The sequence below is a fragment of the Oculina patagonica genome, chromosome 2, assembly GCF_052425735.1.
Source record: "Oculina patagonica isolate OP01 chromosome 2, crgOcupat, whole genome shotgun sequence".
Classification (NCBI taxonomy): domain Eukaryota; kingdom Metazoa; phylum Cnidaria; class Anthozoa; order Scleractinia; family Oculinidae; genus Oculina; species Oculina patagonica.
In genome coordinates this window covers 6,540,190-6,565,742 of record NC_135759.1, presented here as the reverse complement: position 1 = coordinate 6,565,742, position 25,553 = coordinate 6,540,190, and the positions used below count along the sequence as shown (strand labels likewise).

Here is a 25,553-nt window from a genome sequence, read left to right as displayed (position 1 = left end):
GAACCGTGCATACCGTCTTTCATTTTTTAATTAAAAAAAATTATTTTTTTTTTTTAAAAAAAATTTTTAAAAAAAAAAAAAAAAAAAAATAAAAAAAAAAAAAAAAAAAAAAAAAAAAAAAAAAAAAAAAAAAAAAAAATTAAAAAAAAAAATTTAAAAAAAAAAAAAAAAAAATCAAAAAAACCAAAAAAACAATAATCAAAAGCCTAGTCTTTCACGTCAAAGGAGTCTTTTGCGGTTTCATGTGAACAACTCAAACGGATGTTATAAAGCTCAAGAACCCAAAAACAAATTGATGTTTTACGATTTAAAGAAATGCCAAATATATTTGGAAACTGGATTGTTTAGTTAACAGAATGATCTCATTCGTGGGAGAAAACTGGCACTAAACACGCAGTCGGACTCAATACGTGCGAAAGTATTTTTTTAATTAAATGCAGCACGCACTGACACTGTGAACGCTAATGACCACGAAACACTTCTTTTAAATATTCTAATATACTCTATCACCTGGCCTCTATTTGCATTTAGTAGAAACTCAGCTGTGTTCTATTGGAAATCCGCAATCAGGTTTACTCGCGTGCGCGTAGCTCTTAAAGCGGTAAATTTTCTTGATTTTTTCTTCAAGTGCACAAATTATAGGTTTTAGACTGCATCCTTTAGGTTTCTACTAAAAAAGATCGCCCTCGTGGCGAGCCCGAGTTCTTCGCTCATAGAAAACTCGGGCTCGTAGTCTAATTGTTAATTAAACTTTAACTCGACCGTTATTTTTATTTTATCTGCTTGTTAATGAACTCAAGATGAGTTCGAAACGTCGGGGCTTTTTTCGCTAATTTTTATACCTAATTGTGTATCGAAATGTTCTCTCATTAGTAATACAATTGTATGTAAATTTAAAAATAGGAAAGATGCTCGGCGGAGTGGTTGGGGAAACCTTCTGTTTATTAAGGGTACTAATTTAGCATACAAGTGAACATTTTAAATTTAATTCAATACCTAAATTGCAAACCTATTTGACAGGGCGCGAGACAACACCTACGTACAACCTACAACAGGTATGCTATATAGCTAACAACTACGTTAATATAACGATTGAATTGCTTTTGCATGTGATAAAGTTTAATTCGAAGTGACGCAAAGAAGAAACTTAAACGAATTAATTTAACACATTGATATCTTAACTGATTATTGGAAAAAGAAGACATGAATGGTTTTGACTGTAACAACAGACCGGACATGTGACCGGAAAACTTCTCAAGAACGTTAGAACTTTCTATGCCTTTAAAATCTAGCTTAAACAAAACTAGCTAAAAATAAAAAAAAAACAGGAAACTGGCCATACGTCACAGAAATATAATTAGAGCTAGCTTTTGAGGAACTAAAAGTGAATCGTACCCCATCGCACTGAACAGATGCTTGCCCTTCGTTTACAAGTAATGATACAGGACCCTCGATAAGCCACACTAACTTGTACTTCTTATTTTCATCTAAACATAACAAACTGGGCGATTAAACAATACATCAAAGCCGTAATATTCATAAGTCTTATTGTCCTTTTCTTAGCATAGTATCCTGATTGTTTTTACAAGAGAGTAGTCTTTTCTGCTATCTTAAAGGGACATGGTCAGCGTTCTTACCGCGCTGACCTGGACACTAGTTTCACGTTCTGAAAAAAGACCACTGTAGATTTTTTTCAAATCAAACCTTCAGAAATCTGCTTCAATCTTCTCAGTGTTTCACTAAATGGGAGAATTTAGAAGAAAAAAAGAAAACACTGAGAAGATTGAAGCAGATTTCTGAAGGTTCTCTACGCGTATTTTGATTTCGGGTTAAGGTGGACTTTTTTCAAAACGTGAACGTTGACCATGTCCCTTCAACTTCTGATACAAATGTGAAGTGACCGCTTTTTAATTAAAAAGTACGGCGGGAAACTGGCCCGTTTTTGTTGTGGTGCCATTATTGCTCCCAGCTGAAGTACAGAAGTTGAATCTTACTCCTTGGCACTCTACAGAAGCTCGCCCTTCCTTTCCATACCATGATGAAGGACCCCTAATGAGGGAGACTAACTGATATTCTTTGTTTTCCACTAGACAAACTGGACGATCAAACAGAACATCAAAGCCGTGATAAGAATGCAAATCAGTCTCGTCCTTTTTTGAGGCATAGGATCCTGTATGTTTCACCAGAGAAGATCCACCTGTGGCATCTTTAACTTCAGTGGTAACCTTGTACTCGCCACCCTGAGAACCAAAATGCTGGACTCCATGTAACTTGATGGGCTTGTTGACACTAAAATTTACGCGATCAGCGGTTGTCCCGCTACAGTTCCACAAATTGCACCAGGAACCACGCTTACCTGGCGGATCAAATTTTTTAAATCTCACACAAGAACTGATACGAATCCTTGGAGTTTGATTGAATGGTAAATATGTCAATACACCATTGTAGTGTTGCATCATGTCGCTAATCTCTTGAACGGAAAGAAGGTTAGACTGAAAAGCAACTGAGGTAAATTCCGTCGCCGACATTAAAGGAAATCTTATGGCATGAAAGATTTCCTCGCCAATGATTTGTCGTTTTATAACTCTCAGAGCTATAAAAAACCCGCGACGTATCAAGACCCCGGGATCTATTCCTTTCTTTTCCATTTCTTTTATGATCCAGCGATCAACTGCTTTGAACAATACAACCTCCTTCACATTCAACCCTTCTCTCTTCACAACGGACTCGACAAGGGAACGGTCGACTGTAACAAATTCATCTGAAGTCAAAGCTTCTTCTGTTTTCTTGTCAATCACTTTCCAGCATCGATCTTCTAAATCTTTATCTCCAACTTTCTGAGCGTGCGGCAAAAAGCAAAACACGTTTGATGCTTTCAAATTGTCTCGCAGATATTCGTTACACATTTCAGCGAGCGAAGGCACCATATATTTGTTCGCCAACTACAGCACTTGCAAAACATTATTTCCGCTCAAATTCACTTCGTCGCTGTATAAGAAACGGAACACCTCAAAGAGACTCTCGTATTCACAGTCAGGCAGTTCAATAGAATCTTTAGTCTCCGCCGTTTGACCATAGAACATGGCAAAGAACACAGGACTGCTGATTGCAAGCACAAACTTGTGAGCTGGAATGACAATCTTCATTCGCTTGCACTCACTGTCGCCAGATGCTCGTACAACAAATTTCACGTCGCTTAACAGCTCCTTATTAAAAACAAACGCCGTTCTATTTCTGATGGTTGATCTTTTCGTCTGCCAGTTCTCTTCGGCACACACAACAGCCATATCTTTTCAAACTATTAACTCATTACGAGCCAGAAGAAGAAATACAATGTCCGTTGGTCAATTCAATTTTTCAATGCGGACTCATGTTCACTAAGACTGTGGGCTCCTAAATAGTAACGCAACACTGCGTGACCATCAATTTCGAGCCTTGAGTGAATGCAACCTCGTTCCCAGGGCTTTTCCCTTGGTGATTTCAAATCACCAAGGGAAAAGCCCTGGGAACGAGGTTGGAGTGAATGCCCATCAATTCACAGCGGTCAAATGCAAAAATGCAACTCCACTTCCGGTACTATCTACTTTGTAACGGATGGAAATTATCACATTTTCTTTGCATATGCGACGTACAAGGAAGAAAACATGAACACTATTTTCTGTTTCTTTGGATTAGCGCCCTCAACTTCAACACTCGATCACAGCTTCTTTTACAGGTTCCAACTTGCTTTTTTTAAGGGAGTCACCGGCTATTACAACTCTTCTGTATTAACTCTATTGTAATTCTTTACTAATTCTATATTCTGAGGAAAGGATTTGGCGCGCGCCCTTTTATTTGGACCAATCTCAAGCTGTCAATCAGCTGTCAAAAACTAAACTTACAAATTTAGGTTTACGTAAGTTTATGCGCAGTACGTTCTATAATCAAGTGCGGCTGCGTCGCACGCCACCTTTGACATGAACCCTTCGAACAAGTTTACTTGCGAGTGATTTATTCTTTCTTAAATTTTTTTACTGTAAAAAGTATGTTTGATCCAAATAAGAGCGCGCGAGCATTATACGGTTAAAAAGGAACATGTTTACAAGATAATAGTTAAGAGTAGTGCTAAGATTTACAGGAAAGGTTGTTGTTGAAATTCTAGGATGACATAGGTGTTACATGAAATTGGTTGCGAAATTCAAGTACGTGGGCGTCTTCTAAGTAAAAATGATCCATATCATTAAACGTACGTGGACGGGACGCAAACATATCTCATGAGGCATCAATGCTCAAGTTGGTTTTGCACCTTTGTGCGAAGTGTGAAGGAAATACAAAAGCAATTAAATATTGCAACTAAAAAACATGCGAGAAATTAGTAAAACAAGTAAAGTTTGATAGAAAAATTAGACAGAATTTTAATAGTGTGTAGTACAATCCAGCGAGACTATTTTCAAAAAGAGCGGTTACAAAAGTAGTTCATAAATTTTATCGTATTGTTTCCATCGACACCTGTGTGTACACAAACAACTTTCGTATGTAACACAGATGGAAATAGAAAAGATATTTTGAAACAGCAATGATGCCCGAGAAATATAAACGAATCCAAGTTTAACCAAGAAAAAGGTTATAAAATTTGAAAACGATCTCGATCTCTGACTTAAAAACTTTAAAAATACGAGCTTTCGGCTGTTTAAACTACAGCCTTCGACGGGTAAAATGTAAAAAGGTAAAAAATGCGGTGTGTGAAGTTGCGAAATAAAAATGCTAATAACTAAGAATATTTAGTAAAAAGAATGTTGTACTGTCCAGGTAGAGGACAGTTTAATTGTTATCGTCACCTGCATCGGCTCAGCTTTCTATAACACGTCCAAGTTTCTAACAGATATTCTATCTCCGCTTCAAAATCGTAACGGATATTCTGTTGCCAATTCCTTGCAGTTTTCCAAAGAAGTTTCTGACATCAAGATTGATGAGAATGAAGTCCTGGTTTTTTTTGATGCCGTATTTCTGTTCACCGCGATCCCTGTCGATAAAGCATGTATTTATATCAAGAACAAACTTAAACAAGACGCTTCTCTTTCATCGAGAACAAATTTGGACATAAATGACATAATATCACTCCTCCAATTTACCCTGTCCAAGAATTATTTTATGTTCAACGACAAAATCTATAAACAAGTACACGGGCGCGCAATGGGCAGTCCAGTTAGCCCTGTCGTGGCCAATCTCTGTATGGAAGAGATCAAGGAAAGTGCGATTAACAGTTCATCCGTTTCTCCTTAAATCTGGAAACGGTATGTCGACGACAGCTTCTGTATCTTCAAAAAAGACCATGTGTCAGCTTTCCATGAACATTAAATTCAATCGACGTTGACATTTCTTTCACCATCGAAACTGAATGTGATGGAAAGATCTCTTTTCTCGACACCCTAGTCACCCGAAGAAATTGTGCCATCGCTGTCGATGTTTATAGAAAGCCCACGCACACAGACAGATATCTAGATTATAATTCTCGCCATGATAATAAACACAAGGCCAGCACGGCGGCAACTTTTTTTACACAGAGCCCTAAATTTATCCAACTCTTCCGAAGGAAAACAACGAGAACTTAACCGAGCTCATTCAGCACTTGAAACATGTCTTGAATCTAATGGTTACCCATCGAAGTTCATTAAAAACATCCACTCTAACAAAACCCGACCCTCGACAGTGTTGTCCCCGGAGGAACTTGTTGGAACATTTTTCAAGATGGTCGAGGCGCCCGAATCACACAAGGCATTCGCCTCTCTGCCATACATTAAAGACGTAATAGAACCTCTGACCTGTGTCCTCAAAAAGCAGTCAAAGCACGATATCACAGTAGTAAACAAACCACTGACCACCCTCCAACAACAGTTCCCGGCTCCAAAATTTTGACCTTCTTTGGAATCGCAGGCAAACGTTGTCTATAAAATTCCTTGTGCTGAGTGTTCATGGTGTTACATTGGTGAGACGGGCAGAGCCTTCAATACCAGGAAAAAAGAACACCTGAGAGATGTTAAAACCGCCGCAAAAGGTTCAAGAATTGCCAATCAACAGGTCAAACACATCAATTTGACACTTTCCCTATAGTTGCACGCGCGCGCGTTTTTTTTTTTAATTCCGTTAACTTCGAAATTTATCCGTGGATAGTAAAAGATCCTTTTACTATCATTGATTTAGCGTATTGCTTTCCAACGCAATGTAACGTATGATAACAGGCACGTTTTAATTAAATCACTGTAAACTTTCATAACCGTTACACTGACGATGACGGATGTACCGTCGAAAAATGTTTGTGAAAATTAAATAAGTCGTATTATTTTTGAAAATTTCTACATTTAAATAGGGGATTTTTTGGGGTATTAAAAACGAACTTAGGTGCCTTGGCGCGGTCTTAGCGTATATATGGTATGATAAATAAACAAACTGTGGAAGCAGGAAGGAAGGTGTGGACACGGTAGCTCTCTGGTCGCGCTGCAACAAGCTCCAACTTAATGTGGACAAGTGCAAAGAGCTAACAAAAGACTTTAAGAAAATTAAACAGTCTTTTGCTCCCATTTCGATTAATAGTTTAGATCTAGATTTGGTCAACAGTTTTAAGGTATTAGGTGTCACCATCACCGATACGTTGCATTGGAATAACCACGTTACGGAAATCATAAAGAAGGCCAACAAAAGACTATATTTTATCAAATTACTAAAAAGAGCTTGTGTCTCAAGAAAGGTCATTCTTAAGAGGCTGTGTCTGTAATAGTGGTCTGCCCGACCTGGCTTGTTAAATAGATTTCGCTCTTTTCTAGTGTGTTGCAAGACTTTCATTTACTTATACTAAAAACACAATTCACTTGACCGGATCATTAATTTTTTTCGAGTTTTTAAGGATTTTCGGTTCACCCGAACGAGCACTTGTAACGACCACTGTCAAGGCTTAAATTTACCACAACTTTGAAAATTAATTAAAAAAGAACTAACAACTTCTGTACCAAACAAACACTACAGCCTGTTAAATTATGTCTTTTTAATTTATCACATCAACTTTCACGAACATTGAGCTCGAATCAAGCTAGCAGCAAAACATTAATGACACCCCTATCACACACCTTGATGAAACACTTGAAAACGGCTCAGGTTCAAACTTTATTTTTGAAAAGGTGAGGCGGTCTTCTTCAATCAAACCAACGCAGCCGAAAAGTAGATGTAATAGAAAATGTTCCTATCGAAAAAAACCTTTTGGTATCGTCTTAATGAAATATTTACAGCTGTGTAAACTTGCCCAATTTCGAAGATCTTCATGTTTGCAGCCATTTTGAGGGACTCGTCAGGACGAGGAGTTTCATCAACTGGCCTCGCAGACATACCTCACACCATCAGAAATAAACAAAGATTAGATATAAATGCAGTGCAGTTCAACTGAAAGAGGATAAATCGTGTTTAAAAATGTTGAAATGTAAGTCGAGCTTCCATTTTTAAACACGATTTATTCTATTTATTTTACTCTTCGTGTTTCGCTCTTCGTTGCGGGACGCGAATGAGAGGCGGCTGTATTCGCAGGCTAATTAACCGAGAGTGAGGTCATTACAGGGGAATCTCAGACCGAGGCTTTGATGTATTGACCGAGCGAAAGCGAGGTCAATACACATCAAGGTCGAGGTCTGAGATTGCCCTGTAATGACCGAACGGACGAGGTTAATAAGTTATTTATTATATGGCCTTTAAGCACTATTCAAAAGAAGAGTATAATCAAGGGAAAAAACACTGGAGGTAAAAGTCGCTCTCGCTGTCTGTGGCTCTCTTCGTGGCTCATACTAAAGAAGTATTGGTATGCTTATATTTTTCTTTCAGTTGTTGAAAAGATAGTTATATTTTGTCGGTTTTTTTTTTGCCCCCTTGCTAGTACCTTTTACTCACAACTCAAAAAATCGTCGAGCCGAGAAAAATTTTCACAATGCCCGGTCATTACAAGAAAATAATGCCCGCTCAGCAGCCAATCAGAGCGCGCGTACTATTGTAGCCATATAATAACATGTGAATACGGTATTTAAGTTTTTCGTTTAGAAAATGCATCTTAAAAATATACATGAATCTTCGAAGATGTCTCTGCTGTCTAATTAATAACCTGCGATCAGGCGTTATTTTTCTCGCGGCGCAGGGGTCAACGGAAAAAAAGAAAGCCTGCATCGCAGGTTATCTAATTAACCACTTTGTACAATGCTGCCAAGGTAAACAGGAGCTTCCTTTTCCTTGGAAGAGCACAAAATTTCTACGTGCGAATTTTGGAGGTTATGACACATTTGTAGTTTATAAACCATTATTTGTAAACACATTTTACTTCACAATTCGCTCTTGCAAATATTAAGTCGTTACAGTAAGCGATTGAGGTATTACCACAGCGTCTCTCGGTAGATTTATTTGCATACCGCACACGTAGAGCTGTCACTTTTGCACGTGCAAATTTCTTACTGTCAATCATCTCCCCCCTGCACTGAAAGTTACGCGAACCGTAGCCACAATCCTGAGTCAGACTTTTTTTCAGTGACCTGAAGAAAGTAGCTCAAGAACAGAGGCGGAGGTGATTGCAATAAGCAACAAAACTCAACTTTCTTCTAGAATTTTTAGCGACTTTTCGTCTAGACATTGTCACTTTCATCCTCGGAGACCCAGGGGCAGTTGGTGGGGCGAAACGAAGGAAAACCGGGCAGAAATCGTAGCGACGATGTGTCACTTCAAACGCTGCGTGATGCGTGTGAATAAATGGCTATCAGCTAAAAGCATTTCGCTGCAATAAATATTTTTTTAGAGAGAGTTCTTATTTCTGTTGGTTGGATTGTTAAACTTTATGTCGCGTTTTAGGTCAGTAATCAGTACATATGTAGCAGCTATATCGATATATCAGTTTTGAATTAAAATCGTTCAAATACGGTACATTCTCTGGCGTTAATTGTTTTTGTTATTGTTGTATTATAAAGGAAAAAAACTGGTTCAAATAAATGTTAAATCCCCTGTTCACGCAAATCCATCGTTGACGGTCGGGCGACTGTTTCCGGTCAAGGGATCATTTACGGTTCAATTTGGGGATCATTTCCGGTCCTGGGATCATTTGCGGTCCAATTTGGGGATCATTTGCTGTCCCGGGATCATTTGCGGGCCGGGATCATTTGCGGGACAGATCTAGATTTAAAGCGATAATTTCCATTCGAAAATAAGCCAGTATCCCCCCTCCCCTCCTCATCCCACCTCTTTGTATAGACAGCGAGCGAGCACAAGACTTGTGTAAAGCAAACATCGGTGGGGTGAATGTCGAGCGAATCAATAATAAGATAAAATCACCTCCGCGCGCCTCCCGTTTTGCGTTCGCGTACAGCTCTCTCACCATTTTTCCTGCGTTAAACGCCAATTTTCTACATGTCAAATATTTGCAAATTTGAAAGCAAATCGTTCGAAATCGTTACGATCAAAATTGCTGGCCAACAGATCACAATAGGCCTTATTCGTATTCCCCGACGGCCCTAGGACGAGAGCCTTCTAAACATGAATGCGAGGCTAATGCGGGGTACTTTGCTCGAAATTGCAAAGAAACATATAGAAAATTGCGACTGGGTTGCCGAAAAACCTTAAAAATTATAAACGCTTTGAGGATCTTGAGCTAGAAGGTGATCTGCAGGCTAGAGGGATACCAGTGTCAATCAGAAAAATTAGAAGATCTGGTAGAACTGACCGAGAAGACTAACAAATTTCCTTGAAGTAGTTGAATCGGGGTAGTGCAAGTCAGTCATCGAGTCGCAAGGTAATAACCCCAATCTGTTAATATTTGTTTTGATTGTACATCCGACTTGCCAGAGGCAATAGACTTAACTTGGAGAGATTTGTATTGCTATTATTTAAAAAAAAGTAAGAATAAATGTCTGAAGGCATGCTGCGTATTGACTTCATATTTTGATCGGCATATGGACAAAAACAACTGAACGAAATAATGGTGCATTAATTATTTACAAATTCGTTTGCTGTTAAATGCTCTCATTGTTTAGTTAAAAGAATAGCTTTTAATTCCACTGAACTGATTTCTTTCACACTCTGACTGCTATTTTTCTGTGCTGCTGCGAAACGTCTTTAAGAGAAATAGTAAATTTAATTAATTAATGTTCTCGAACGCCGGTTCAAGCAAACTGGCAAAATCACAAGATCTAAACTTCCAAATTCCTTTCGCCCCTAAATCATCGAATGTTCGAATAAAAGATAATTTTCTCAGCTCAGTCAAGTGAGGATATCGATAATTTAATGATCATTTAATATTCTTCCACGAAAATAGTCTGAAGCAGAACTGGATGTTTCAAATTAAAACCTCGCACGCACATTAAGATCGGAAAACTCACTAAATTACAAAGCAATTTACAAATTCGTTTTGGAGCTAACTACACACAATTTTTGAGTAAAAGGCTAGATTTTCATTTGGCTCAGGTGATGCTGTTAATCGTTTCACGCTCATTTCATGGTCTTGCAGTGAAAAAAGTTATCACAGCGCTAGCTTTTGTTTACGTTTGTTACTGAGATATGTGTGCGTGATCAAATTTAATTTAGCAAGTTCCCTCTTCTGAACCCCTTACTTAAATAGCAATATAAATATCCTCAAGGAAGTTTAATACCTCGCTTAAGTTGGATATACACTGAAAATAAACATAACAGATTAGCTGGAAACATAACCTGGTGTTGAAGTTTACTTCGCAAGTATTGCTGACTCGAAACCGTTCCCGACGATTCAGTGTAAATTTGTTAGCCTTCTTGGTCAGTTCTACCAGATCTTCTAATTATTTCTGATTGACACTGGTATTCCTCTAGCCCGCAGATCACCGTCTAGCTCTAGATCCTCAAAGCGTTTATAATTTTTAAGGTTTTTCGGTAATCCATTCGCAATTTTCCATGTTTCTTTGCAATTTTGAGCAAAGTACCCCGAATAAGCCTCGCATTCATGTTCAGAAGGCTCTCGTCCCAGGGCCGTCGGGGAATACGAATAAGGCCTATTGCAGTATCGTTCACATTTACTGATCTTCGCACACACCTGAGATTTGAAATGACCAATGGGTGTTTACTCTTTTGTTTGAGAAAGTAACGTTTTCACGCAAAGAATTGTTTGGAGCCACTGATGCTAAAATATGTACGAATGTCCGTGAAAAGTGAGCAGTTTATGCAATTAAGAGAACATTGTTAGTTCCAGGGAGTAATAATTATTTGCACGATAGAACAATCCATACTAAAGCACTCATTGAACAACTTGCTATTTTTTATTGTTCTGCTTTCCAAGAGCTTCGTGCCAGTATGTATGGCAGTCAAACCATTTGAACTGAAAATAGCGCAGCACAAAACTATCGAGGCTGTGAGTGCAAATCGATCTGTTGTTGGTGATCTGATCTGGAAATCAATTTGAAGGTAATTATATCAAGATTTAACTACTAAAGCCACTTTAATTACATTTCTACCGTTTATTCTGGATCAGCAATCGGCGCTTTGATCAAACTTTGATGTACAATTACTGATTCAGAAGCAAGTGTAGCGACCGTTGCGGTGTTTTTTTAAAATCGCTTCGTTAGGTTAATCGCTCAGATTTTGTTTTGTGCTCTCCGTTCCCATCTTACAATCGTTAGCGGTAACGCCTTAACTTTCTGATTAATTATGGTACGAAAAAGTAAGAGATTTTGAAGCGATTTCAGAAGTTTTTAGATATTAAAACGAAGCATTTAGAAACAAAAGAAGCCATTTGAATTTAATGAGATGCAAATACGCGGCCAAGTATTCTGTCGTCAGTCCAAGCTTTTCTCTCGATTTCACTTTTCTGTTAAATACAGGTAAAGGCTGGCACAAATTCAAAAAGGACGTGCGAAGACATTGTCGATTTTTTAGTTTCTAGTTGCCTGTTCCAGGGAAACGGCGCAAAACGAAAGCTGCGAGCGAAAAAGTAGAGAGAGGGCTGGGGTCGATCGATACAATTTAGTGTACTGAATTTCGGTTGGCGGCCAAAACAACCTTCAACAGCCATAATGATAACAATATGAACTACTGGACAGGCTGTGAATCTAATAATCACTGTATTCGTGTTTTCCGGAAATTCCAAAAAGTAATTTGATTGAGGGCCTTTATCGGGCGAAGATGAGCTAAATTTCACAAAATCGCATATAAATTAGTTTAAACCATTCCACGAATGACCAATCACTATTCGTTATTTTATGAAGATATATTAATTGATTAGTTTATTTACCTCTTGATAGCAAAGTAACAAGAATTTGAAATCTTAAAAGCGAGTTCGCAATCCTGGCAATTCGCCTATCACTGAAGTCAATGCCATATTTGATCTGTCAATTTAGACGCCATGCCTTAAATTTTTCTTCGATACCGCGTCACTCATAACGCCTTTCACTGCATTGTAATGTAATGTTTAACATAAAAAAATAAGTTTGAATAATACAACAGCGAAATGAAATTAACTCACAGGTTTCTTTGCATTGGGATCTTGTGACGGTGAATCTTGACTGAGTTTATTGTAAGTATTAACTGTAAGTATTAACTGCTGAGTGTAAGATTAACATGTCTGTCGATGTGCCGTTGCCATAGTAACGTCAATTTGCCGACCCTACCACCTATCACTGCAGTCACTGCCATATTAAACAGTAACATTAAATCTTTATTGTGCCTTACACTCCAAAGGGAGGTATTGGTCTAGTTACAATAAAGGTGTTATAGCAACTATGCTAACAAATTACTTAATAACAAACAATGAAATTACAATGCAAACGATATCGGTAATTATTTGATCTGTCAAATTAGACGCCATGCCTTTAATTTTATTTGGATACCGCGTCACTCATAACTCTTTTTCACCACAGGTTGCCCAAGCTCCTAAAGGAGCCGTCAACATACATTGATGACATTGCGTAATAACGTTTATAAGAGTTTGTACGGAAATATACCGATCGTAAAAAAAACAATGCAACATAGGGGAGAAAGTTCTAATAAAATCGACTTACCTGCCCTCTCCTGTGTATATCGTGTGTATCTATGTCATCTGGAGGCGTTTAAAGGCGATTCCAGAGAAAAAAAGCGAGGAAAAAACTAACAGTAAACCTGCGTACTTTACGTTCTTTTTTTCGGTTGTGTGAACGACATTTTGATCTTTCTTGTTTCTTTTATTTTGTCCATGCTAATTTTTCCTCAAAGCCTTATCAGCATCAAATTTTAATTTTCACACAGATGGAAACACCACTGGAAAAGTTGTTTAAAACTGTGGAAGATGCCATCAAGAGTAAAAAAGAGGTAATATATTCTGCGAAATTTACAAGACTGATATTTTCTTACGCCGGATGAAACCTGCCTAATATATGTTTTATAATAATGCAATTAAAGCTAATTAAAAGCGGAAAAGAAATGTGGCTCTGGCTATTTTTGCATTTGAGCCCTGTGGCTCAGCTAAAAAGCTTACACTTAGCTTCATTTTTGAATAGGTACTTTTACGTTCCTAAAGATCAGACGGCAGACTATTGTGCCTTTCAACACCACCTAACAGTTTTTTGGGCATTTTAATGGGTTGTTCCCCCGGGGGGGGGGCCGGGGTTGTTCCAAGGCATAACTGACCAAAAAGCATCTAGATTAACTTGCTCTAAACCATCAATATTTCTCAAGTGCCAGAACGGTGTCCTGGCTACGAAAGTGTCAACACCTATCGAAGATGGTTTATCAACGGCCCAACTAGCGATTTCTGCCAAGCCATGAAACATCTGGCTTGCAGCAGGCAGGATAAAAAACGATCAGATTTGTGGATTTAGTCATGTCTTCCTTGCACGTTCTCGTCTGACTAAGAAGGAAAATTCAATTAAACCGCCAGGAAAAAGATGTCGTTGTATGATTCTTGTTCGTAAGGTGATTCGTTCAGCATTTGCGTAGCCGGGGCAAGGTAACTTCTTTGTAATCATGTCGGCCAGTCAGTGACACCAGTGAGTGAGTTAGTAAGTAAGTAAGTAAGGAAGTTAGAACTAAAGCATGGAAGTATGGTAAGCCAGTAGCCAAATGTTAAGGGAGCCAGATAAACGTTACACTGACAATTTGTTACTGGATTGTGCTCAAACTGAAACAACTTTTCCAGGTGAGCGAATTCGCCAGAATGGTCAATGTTGAAGGTGAAGACGTCATCGCCATCAGAATAAGATTCATTTATGAAAAGATGGGAAAGCCATCGCAAGGCATTGAAAAAAGAATACGGCAGTGGATGTTAGAAAACAACACTGGTAAGTGACAATAAAAACACGCATGCAGAGGTAAAAATGATAAAGCAATAAAATTTAAAAATGGAAGTTAAAAAAGGAGGAACTTAATTTTAAGCAAGTGCCCTTGGTAATGTGTGTATATGGTGGTCGTGCAATGTGGAGTGCAGCTTTGAGTAGAAGATATGATAAACTGGACAATGGGGATTTGGGGAGGCCAGGGGAAAATTATACCTGGGAGGTAAAAAAAAAAAACACTGAGTGAAATGTTTGCTGATGACATACTGCTTTTGACCTCTGAATGACACCGTTTGGGATTTCACGTGACGAGGAAGATCAAATTAAAGGTGTTTTTGGAGTTTAATATTTTTTATTCCGGGATATTTTTGGTTGACGAAAATTTGGCAGGTCTTTCTTTATATTAGGGACACTTGATTTAAGGGAGGCATTATAAAACAATGCAAAGATTCGTGGTTGTGTTGTTTGTAATGGGTTTTTTTTTTCTGGAAATTTAAGGGTTAAAAAATTCGGCATGGGATCTTTTGGGGTTTTGTTGGAAGCCCTAGTTGATTTTTTTCGGGTCTTGATTCTTGCCCAGGCCACATTCGATCATCCCCGTCACTTCGAGTTTCCCCCTAAGCAGCGGAGTCGCAAGGATGCTAAAAGAACATCTCAGCTTTTTAATGCAAACGCCTGCGGCGAGTATTTTTAAAGAATTATCTCTAGATCTCTTTTGAATTGCCTTTTGTTGATGCCGTTGTCGTCTAGAAAATCTCGAGATTTTTTTCCGTTCAAGTAGGTCAAGTACATTGTGCCTGGCAAATCGAGGTCGACACGTACTCAGATTGAGTGTCGTAAGTTGCGGAAGAATTTGTAGATATGTTAGTTCTCGTACCACAAGCAAGCCAGAAATAGCATGCATTGGTAATGACGTTTTCGATAACCTTATTTTGACTTCAAGACTACATAAGCAATATTTTCATCTTCCGGCCTAAACGAGCATGGACTTCATCACCATTTACCTTTTTAGTTTTCTCAAACATTATACCTTTTAAATGCAATCCTGGTTTATAAATTACACACTTGACAATCTCGCGGCTTTCTGGACGTATTCTGCTTATTTATCGCTTTAAGAACTAGCTCCCGCTCAATATTCAAAGAGAGCGTTCAACCCCAAATAGTAAAACCAAAAATTAACCGTCGTGGCTGACCTTGTCCAAAATACGCAAAATTTCTTCATTTAACGGCTTTGAAGCGTACCAAGATTCAAAATGCACGAGCAGTTAATTCGGCTGCTCACTGTTAATTTATCAAACAATTGAAACCAACTGGACTTAGCGGCTGATTACCCCGTCCCGGGGCCAATACGTCTGCCCGCATAGCGGGGGCATCCGAACCGAATGAAGAAACAACTCAAGATAGACCGACAGGCCAAATGAATACGTTTAAAAGCATGATAGACTATTTTTTTTTTAAACTTAGGGACTGGTAAAAAAGTACAGGGGGGAGGGGGGGGGGGCGGAGCAGAAAGGGGGTGGGTTATGAGTTTTTGAGCCTTCGAAAAGGGGTGGGTTATGTAATTTTTAACTACACGTAGGGGGTAGGTCATCTTATTTATTCACTAACTTTAAACTGTTATAGTTCCAAGAAAAGTTGTATTCATCAGTATATAAAACTGATAAATTTCTACATGTGAGCATTTTTGATGAATTTTTAGCCGTTTCAGTTAGAAGGCCTAAATATAAAAATTTCCCGGGGAGCATGCCCCCTGACAACCCCTCCCCCTCTTAGATAGATGGCTCATTATCATAACATCAGGTTTGCCTGTCTTTCCGCAACCTGCATAGATTCACGCTGGGCTTTAAGCCTTTAAATACCAGTAAATTCAAACACTTTGCAAATATGGATGATGGACAGTGGTTGTAGTTTCTGTTATCAATTTCTGTATAAAAATATGAACTCTTCAATAGTTCCCTTGGGTTTTAGGCCATCGTAACTTAATTAAAAATATTACACAAACAGCGGTGATAAACATTATGAAAAATCGCATTTTTATAAACTTGACGTTTCGTATGCTAAGCTACATACATCCATCAGCTATTGCTGATCACATAAAAATCACAGGCCATAACATCAAATGGGATCATTTTGAAATCCTTGCGTCAGGCAAAACTGACCTCCACTGCAAGATTAAAGAGACCTTATACATTCATGAACTACAACCTTCTTTAAATGCCAATCTCGGCAGTGAGAGGTTGTTACTTTATTAACCAAAATGTAAATATTAAGTTACTGCTGTAGATCAATTGTCTCAGTCTCGGTTCCAGACCCCTTTCATACAATATATAAATAGTTGCCAAAAATTTTAACGGTCATACTTTTGAAAATGTATGTAGCTTAGCATACGAAACATCAAGTTTATAAAAATGCGATTTTCGATTTTTCATAATGTTTATCACCGCTGTTTGTGTTATATTTTCTTCAATAGTTGTTTATGAATTAATATTGCATACAGTTTCAGTTTTCGCATATGTTTATGTCTGGACTTCACACACAAATATATGAAAAACTAACAGACGACTAGCATAAGAAGTATGTCAAATTAAAAACCAACCTCCGACTCCTTACAGATAATAAAGAAATGATTGGTATCTTGACTTTTTTTAGCAAAGGGGGTGGGTCATGTAATTTTTAACCCCCAATCAGGGGTGGGTCAGTCAGTTTTGAGCCAGGAGGAATGGGTGGGTCACAAATTTTCGACCCATCACTTTTCCAATTGCTATGGCCCAACCCTCCCCCCCCGGTACTTATTGACCAGTCCCTCAAGTTTACGCTTCCTTCAACTCAAGGCCGTCGCCGAAGATGTTTTTACAACTTTATGCAAACTATATATTTAACAAAATTAATCGACCACATTTTGCCATTGTCTACTTAACAAATAGATTCCATTTTGCCGTGCGTCTGTTCAGTTATAGCTCACAGATGACGTCAAAATGTGGATGAACAGAGAAGTGGCCCACGAGGCGCTAGCCGAGTGGGTCACTGATGTTCATACCACATTTTGACGTCCTCTGTGATCTATAACTGAACAGACCCACGGCAAAATGGAATCTATTTGTTTTATATAATAACACAAGACTTCGGCACACTTCAGTTTGAGCATGCAATGCAGCCGTAAAGATGAGCTAAGTTGTTTCGATTTCACCATTAAGTTTTCGTTAACACGAAGCACGTGCACTGCTAATCCGATTGAATAAACAGAAAAATGGTAAATTGAAAGTCAATGAAAAAACTAACCTTTATTCCGATTTGGAAAGTTGTTCAAATCTGTAAACATAACCGAAGCGTTCAACCGCAATTCGTTTGTTTCCCGTGGCGTTGTCCAATTGCACAACATCGGTCAAACTTTCATACAGATTTCGGATAATTTCTCGAATAATTCACTGTCTTCTTCAAGCTTGTTTCGCCCAGTTAAATGCTTCGAAAGGTGAACAATGCTTGGCGTATTGTTTCTCACTGGTCATTTGTAATTAATATCAGCTGAACTTTTTTGCTTTGTTGTGGCCTCGCAAGTTTGAAAAACTTTGCCGACAACTCTGATTTGACGACGTGACGTCATCCATGTGTCTGTATTCTGATAGATCATAAGTAAGAACCATTCAAAATGCGCGTAGAATTCAGGTTATTATATAAACTCTTATAGACCGGCGGATAACACCCTCTTCGATCTGCATAATTAATTCTCCATATCACACTCTGCCTTATCCAATAAATGCTAAATATTTGGTATGTGATTCTCTTTTTTTGAGAGAGTCGCCCCCCCCCCCCCAAAAAAAAAACCTTTTGGCACCCAGGGTAAAACCATACAAGAGCTTCAAGTAGATCTAAAAGTTTTTCGTGTTTTTATTTTACAGGGAAAACATCTGTTCAACAAAGATTTTTAGATATGACTGCAGGTGGTCCAAGAACGAAATCGTGCATACTACTTCCGATTAGTGTTGTGCCAAAAACAATATTGGATAAACTGGAAGGAGGTAAGATTGTAAAGGCATAATATCCGTATTTATTTGAATTAGCGCCCTGGTGACCCTGAGGGTAGAGAAAGTTAATAAACGCCCAGCCTGGAATAAGCCCCCTTCCCATTGATTATCGTTGTCCGACTAAGAGACTATCCTGAAGACCGAGATTTTAAAATAAACATTTTAAATTCAGCTTTCGTGCACCGTCCCGTTTAGTTAATCTGATATGGGTCGATGACACCTCCATTTAGAGGGTCACCTCACACCCGCTTCTTTAAATCACCATTCACAATTGGTATCTGGGAGGCCACGGTTTCAATTCCCAGATTTTTTCTTCGTCTCACGCTTGTGCCAGATTATCATTTTATCTTTATTGATTTTTTTGTTGTCAGGTTTATCTAAGAATTTGGCTGCCCTGTATGTATCTAGATTATCAATAAAATATCGGTAGCAGTTTAGCTAGTCGAATTTCTTTGATAAAATAGAAAATCATTTACATGTTGTCCTTTTGATGCTGATTTCAAGTAGGTCAATCAGCGGCAAAGTGACCATTTGTTTGTCACTTAGTTTTTGATCGATATGCTTTGTTGATTGTGTGTGTGTGTGTGTGTGTGTGGGGGGGGGGGGAGGGTTAAAAGTTTTCAGTCGACTCCCGATAACTCGAACCTTCAAGGGAACTTGAAAATGGTTCGAGTTTTGGAAAGTTAAAAACACATGTTTTGCTATCCATACAGTATTGACCAGTGTACATTTCAAACAAGTTTAATTAGAGTATAGAGCAGCCAAAAGAAAAAGGAACACTATATTTCTAAATCACTGAAAATAATCAGAACGTAACGTAACGTGAAACAAAGCAAATCAGCTGCGAACATTGCAGGCCTTAAAGAAAACAACGCTATAGGCTACTGCTGCAGAGTTTATGCGATTTACTTGTTCAAGAAAAGGTCAGTTAATTCGCCCTGACGATAATTCATTAAAGTCTTCTAAGGTTGGATTTGAACAAGAGAGGATAAGGATATCCTCTCTTGATTTGGAAGGATCGGTATCAACCTCTGTTTGTCAATGACTTGGCATAGTTTTTGTTTTGAGGGGCGTTTCGGGAACGGATCGGATTCGTGTACTTTTTTGTTTCACATTAAATTCAGCGTTTTGGACTACTGTTTGTTTTGACTTGTCACGTATTGAAAGACGTGCTTCGAGTTTTCGAGGGAAAAGTCATATAGAAAATGACCTCGAGGGAAACGAAAATTGGTTCGAGTTAGCGGGAGATTCGAGTTACCAAGGTTAAACCTGGTTCAGTAAATGTATGACGCAAATCCAGGGGAAATCGATTTCGGTTCGAGTTAGCGCGAGGTTCGAGTTAGCGAGGGTTCGAGTTATCGGGAGTCGACTGTTCTTGATCATTAAGGGTGAGGAGGGCAAAAAAGTTTACTTGAGCCTAAATGGGGGAGGTGGGGCATAGAAAGTTTCTGATGTTGCCTTCTTCCATTCACCGATGCCCCCTCCTCCCAATAAATAATGACCACTCCCTAATTGCAAGTTTAGGAAATAAGGAAAAACTTTGATTGGTATTCATTGTTTCATCTTTTAACCACTTTTCTCTTTTCGATTCATATTTAGATTCAGAAGCGGCTATCCAAGGTAACATTAAAACATTTCTTCATTTTTATGATTACACTGTTACTAGCTTTAAGAAATAATGATACCTCAATCGAATATTGACCTAGCTAACTGCGAACATTTGATTGTATTTCATGTTTTTCAATATTCTAATCGCTCTAATCTCTATGGTTCACTTCTAGACACAGGAACTGCTGGAGAAGGTAACGATAAAACATTTTTTCAATTGCTTTTATATGAATAATCAAGGATGAATGTAACAATAAGGTAGCAGTCATTACTTACGGTGGTGGAGGGCTGGTAAATTGTTCAAGGAGTGGGCTCTTAGGCTCTCGTGGCCTTCAAAATTAGAGCGGCGGGTGACAAAAACTGTGACTACTCTCGTTCCATGAATGAGCACATAAAATAATGAACACAAGAAGATGTTGTGAAAACCATTGTTTGTATTTCATTGTATTTTGTTTCTCTTCTTTTTTTTAGTTTTTTGCTTTTGGTGATCACTACACCTGTGCTCTTGTGTTCATTGTTTACTGTGCACTCGGTAAAATTGGGCTTAAGAGCGAGCTTACAATATTTTAACCTCCTTTCTTTTCGGTTCATTTGCAGATTTTGTAGCATTAGAGGAAGGTAACAATAAAACACTTTTACATTTTCATTTGATGATAATCGCATGATTAGTCTATTAGTAACATTAAAGAACAAATGCTCTTCTTGAATATAATAACCAATCCCCCTAACTTATAATTAGTTCTTTAGAATGAACCTTATGGCTTAATTGTCATCGATCTAGCTTACTGTGAACAGTTGGTTGTATTTATTAATTGCTTCAATATTCTAACCGCATTACATTCTTTGGTTCATTGATAGACCCTGGAACGGTTGTACAATTTGACAATTAACATTTTTACAATTGCTTCTATATGATACACAGTCTCACAAGGAAATTAAGGGAGCAGTCATTACTTACTGTAGGGGTGGGCTGGTAAACCGATGAAGAAGTGGGCTAATTCAATATTCTAATCCATTTTCTTTCTTCGGTTCATTTCTACATTCAGGAGCCGTTGCTGAAGGTAAGAATGAAACATTTTAATAATTTCTTACATATGGTAAACCTCAATAGTAAGTCTATTATTAGCTTTAAGGAGGCTCGATGTAATTTTTTAGCTTTTTAGGGTGGTTGTTTTGAAAATAAAAATTATCTAGGAAGCCAATCTTCCATTTTTGCCAAAATACACCATAATGATCAAACATGACCCAAGCTTTTTTACTGGTTACTTAGTCCCAAAGGTAAACATACAATCACTAAAAGTAAAAATGAAACACGCCTGTCTAACCCTTTAACTATTGTGTGTGCGTCGTTTTTTAATAGTTGAGATAGTTAACTGCAAACGTTTGATTGTATTTCATGTTTTACACTACCTTTCTCTCTTCGGTTCATTTGCAGTTTTTGTAGCATTAGAAGAAGGTCACAAAAAATATTTTTACATTTTCATTTGATGAGAGGTCGCATAATTAGTTTAAAAGTAACATTAAAGTAAGAATACTTTCAGTTCTTGAGCAATGAAACACCCCTAACCTCATTAAACTCTTTAGAATGATTCTTGCGGCCTAATTCTCATCCACCTAGCTAACTTTATACATTTAATTGTATTTTGTTGGTTTTATATTCTAACCTCTTTACCATATTTGGTTCATTACTAGATCTAGATCAAGGAAGTGATGGAGAGGGTCAGTAACGATAAATCATTTTTACAATTGCTTTTATATGATAAACCTCACAATTAGAAAGCAGTTGTTACTTACTGTAGGAGGATGGCTGGTAAATTGTTAAAGAAGTGGGTTCACAAAATGTTAGTCTCCTCCCAAATTAGAGCACACAAATTTCACCCTCCCCAAGTGCCAGCACATTACAATAAATAGACAAAAAGCCAATTTACAACTAACATTTAAAGTATAACAACATTTGCTATATTCTGACGTGCAATAACGAATACTTCTACAACTTCTTCAAAAATATATCAATTAAGCCTGGGTTTTCACTAGCGTCGCAAGCGCAAGCACAAGCACAAGCGCAAACATAACAGCTCTTATTTCATTAGCCTGGTTTTCACTTGCGACGCAAGCACAAGCGCAAGAACAAGTGGTATGTGCCAAGTGAAAGCGAACGTCGACGTAAGCATAAACACATTAGCATAAGGATACGATATTTACAAGTTACAAAAGCTCTGATCTCGACTCCGTTCTCTCGGCAAATATCGCGGCAGAAACTCTCAGGCGTTGAGTGTTGTTGTCTCTTCTACTCTTGTGAGGAAGAACACAAAAGCGACCACAAAAAAGGAGGATACAAAACATTTGGGGTTATAGTTATTTTATAATAAAGAATTTATCTCCATTTATTTCGATACTTCAGCCCACGCTTGTGCTTTTTTTTGTCAACACTCTTCCGAACAACCACATGAAATGTAGCCTGTGGCTGTACACAGGCTACAGGAAATGTTTATCAAAATTAACCGTGGCCTCTGCCACTTTGTTCAAATATTGGAACGAGTGATTTAATTGGCTAGACACCGGCAGACGTTAACAATTTTCTTGTGCTTATGCGATGGTTCGTTTTCACAGGAACGCAAGCACAATTGCAAGCGCAAGCACAAGAAAATAAATTAATCCTTGTGCTTGTGCTTATGCTTACGTCGAGACCGTTTTTACTATAAAATAAGAGCTGTTATGCTTGCGTCGCTAGTGAAACTAGGCTATAGTGGAAACGGCTTCGACTCAAGCAAAAGCGCAAGCACAAGCACAAAGATTTTCAATATTCAATATTCTAACTGCCTTTCTCTGTTCGGTTCATTTGCAGCTGTTGCAGCGCTTAAGGAAGGTAACGATGAAACATTTTTCTATTTTCATTTGATGAGAAATCGCATAATTAGTTTATAAGTAACATTGTAGAAAGGTTGCTTTTCTTGAGAATAACAATAAAACACCCCTAACCTCATTAAACTCTTTAGAATGAACCTTGCTGCCTAATTCTCATCCACCTATCCAAATACGAACATTTAATTGTATTTTGTTGGTTTAATATTCTAACCTCTTTACCATCTTTGATTCATTTATAGATCAAGGAAGTGACGGAGAGGGTCAGTAACGATAAATCATTTTTACAATTTCTTTTATATGATAAACCTCACCATTAGAAAGCAGTTATTTTTTACTGTAGTGGGATGGCTGGTAAATTGTTGAAGAGGTGGGTTCACAAAATCATTAGCCTTCTCCAAAATTAGAGCCCAAAAAATGCCAACACTCCCCAATTCATAGACCTGAAAATTGTGACTACCCCCGTTGTTTGAATGAGCACATTAAATAATAAACACAAGAAGGTGTTGTGGAATGTAACAATAAAGAACCTCTATTTTTCGCGCGCACTACTTAAACACCGGATATCCTTTGTTATTATATACTCAAACAGTTGACAGCATTTTTGGCGAGAGCCGATTGGCTACTTAAACTGAGAATCTGAGAATATTCTTTGCTATTTACCTCGAGTTACGAGCTATTCGCGCGCCTACATATCCAACAAGCGCGAGTGGAATAATTGTCTTATTAAAAACGCCCAAAGAATTGCCATATTTGAGCTCCCCAGCATTTTATGTTGACTCGTTTCGGCTACCATTTTTGTGCCAATGGTATATGAGCTCATATACCATTGCAGGCTAACCCTTCAGAACGCAAGAAATGAAATAAACCATTGTTCTGAGTTTTTTAATAATGGTGGATATTTTAATATCCACCATTATTAGGTTAAAACCTCACCGCTTCGCGACTTTGTAAAATATTCACTACCAAGCCAACTTCTCTATGGTGAATTGATGTTAAGTATTTTATTGTTTAAATATTCTAATCGCTTTTCTTTTTCTCGATTCATTTCTAGATTCAGGAGCGCTTGTGGAAGGTAACAATGAAACATTTTAAGAATTTTTTTCATATGGTAAACTTCAATAATTAGTCTTTAATTAGCTTTAAGAAAGGATCCTTTTTTTATGAACGCACCAAACCAGAAGTCCAACCCAAATTTCCTGGCGTCGGAATTAAGTTATTTGATGTATTGCATTTCTTCTTTTTTTAAATATCATTGTCTATCTGTTTTGTTATACCTCAACTTTGCCCTTGGTACAATTTGGCATGTCCTTTGTTTTATTATACATAACCATACATCACAACATGGGGTAGCCCTTTTTCCCTAGGCAGTGCCTGTTAAGCCAAAAGTGACATCCAGTGCTCTTTTCCTTGGCTCGTTTCGTAATCTAAAAATTAAAAATGACTCCCTCCCTTAAAATGAAGACAATTTTAAAAATTATCATGTCAGAGATAATAGTTGTAATACTGTGATTGCATTTGATTAATTGTCTACTGATGGGAGGTGATTGTTATCAAATCTGATTTTTTCGCTTTTGGTCATTTTTTATGTATACAAATATGTATATCAATAATGATTTTGTTATACACAAACCTAAGCGAAAAAAAAACCCCGACGTTTCGGGGTCTTCATGACGCCATTGTCAAGTGATTTTCGGTTATTTTCGCTTATTTTCAAATATGTTTATAGCGTCTATATGTTTATGGAGTCTATTTTCTTTATTAGAATTAAAAAGGGCGCTGACAATCAAAGCCAAAGAAAATGCTTTGTTAAAAGCAGGTAAAACCCTTTGTTTGTTTATTGAGTTCCAAACTGATACAAAGCAAAGTTTGTTTGGTCGAGTTGCTCAAGTCAAAGCTAAAGCTTTGTTGCTCGAAAATAAGCAAAATGAAATAGAAAGATTAAATGCTGATTTTTCCGCTTATGGTCATTTGGGTTATGTAGTTTTGTTTACAAATATGTTTATAGTAGTTTTGTTTACATATTAGAATTGAGAAAAGTCCTAAAAAGAGAACACTACAAAGTCAAAGCTTTAAAAAAAGGTAAAACCAAAAATACAAAGCAAAGTTTGTTGGGTCGAGTTGCTCTAAGTCAAAGCTAAAGCTTATCAACAACAACAAAAACAACAGAAAGGTCTATTTGCATGACCACAAAAAATTAATATTTTTTTTACAGCATATCAATCGTAGACATGTACGTAACAATGAAAAAAGCAGTTAGTTGTGTACGTGTTTCGACAGATCATGTAAAACCAAGCATGCCAAAATAGACTTTGTCAGTTGAATGTAAATAATATAAAAATTATCAGAATTAACTTATGGATATCTTTTAATATTTTAGAATTAGAATTGGCGGAGCTTAGAATGGCCCAACCCTGCCGATTCTGTGGAAAAGGTTTGTAGAAAGTAGAAATTACTGCTTCTAGGTTGAGCAGTTTTCTATTGAGTGACGAAAACCAATCAAAATACTGCGAGTCAAATGACTTTTCAGCAATGTAAGTGAAGACAAAGCAAAAAATGCCACAAGAGGGGGGGGGGGGGACAAATTCTTATACATTTTCTAATATGAAATCTGAGCGATGCTCTCACAACTTGCAAAGCAAACATCGGGGCGGTAGTCAGCGGATGCCTCTAAGGAGCATGAGCAGCACCTCTCATTCTGAACTTGCCAAAACAAACAACAACATGGGTCCAGTGGGAGAGTTCGGTTACTTTTTTATAGTAGTAAAAAATGTTTTCTAAGTTGTTTCTTTAATACAGC

The 25,553-nt window shown here is 37.7% G+C and overlaps 2 protein-coding genes across 11 annotated transcripts in view; one reads left to right on the top strand and one right to left on the bottom strand.

Annotated features, from left to right (window-relative positions):
- The window catches only part of LOC144642836 (uncharacterized), an 88,533-nt gene that overhangs the window by 36,092 nt on the left and 26,888 nt on the right, over window positions 1–25,553 (top strand). For all 10 annotated transcript variants that reach the window (XM_078501931.1, XM_078501930.1, XM_078501928.1 and 7 more), the window contains 4 exons: window positions 23,808–23,828; window positions 24,519–24,572; window positions 24,782–24,835; window positions 25,134–25,187. In XM_078501931.1, the coding sequence (XP_078358057.1) occupies window positions 25,157–25,187 (31 nt within the window). In that variant the 5' untranslated portion in view covers window positions 23,808–23,828; window positions 24,519–24,572; window positions 24,782–24,835; window positions 25,134–25,156. The remainder of the gene's footprint in view (window positions 1–23,807; window positions 23,829–24,518; window positions 24,573–24,781; window positions 24,836–25,133; window positions 25,188–25,553) is intronic.
- On the bottom strand, window positions 1,908–2,927 carry LOC144642125 (BTB/POZ domain-containing protein 6-B-like). The gene has a single exon (XM_078501116.1). It carries the CDS (start codon window positions 2,925–2,927, stop codon window positions 1,908–1,910), a length of 1,020 nt encoding a protein of 339 aa, XP_078357242.1.

Bases quoted from the DNA above. Each gene is read 5' to 3' on its own strand.
- LOC144642125 (XM_078501116.1), bottom strand. From the start codon at position 2,927: ATGGTGCCTTCGCTCGCTGAAATGTGTAACGAATATCTGCGAGACAAT.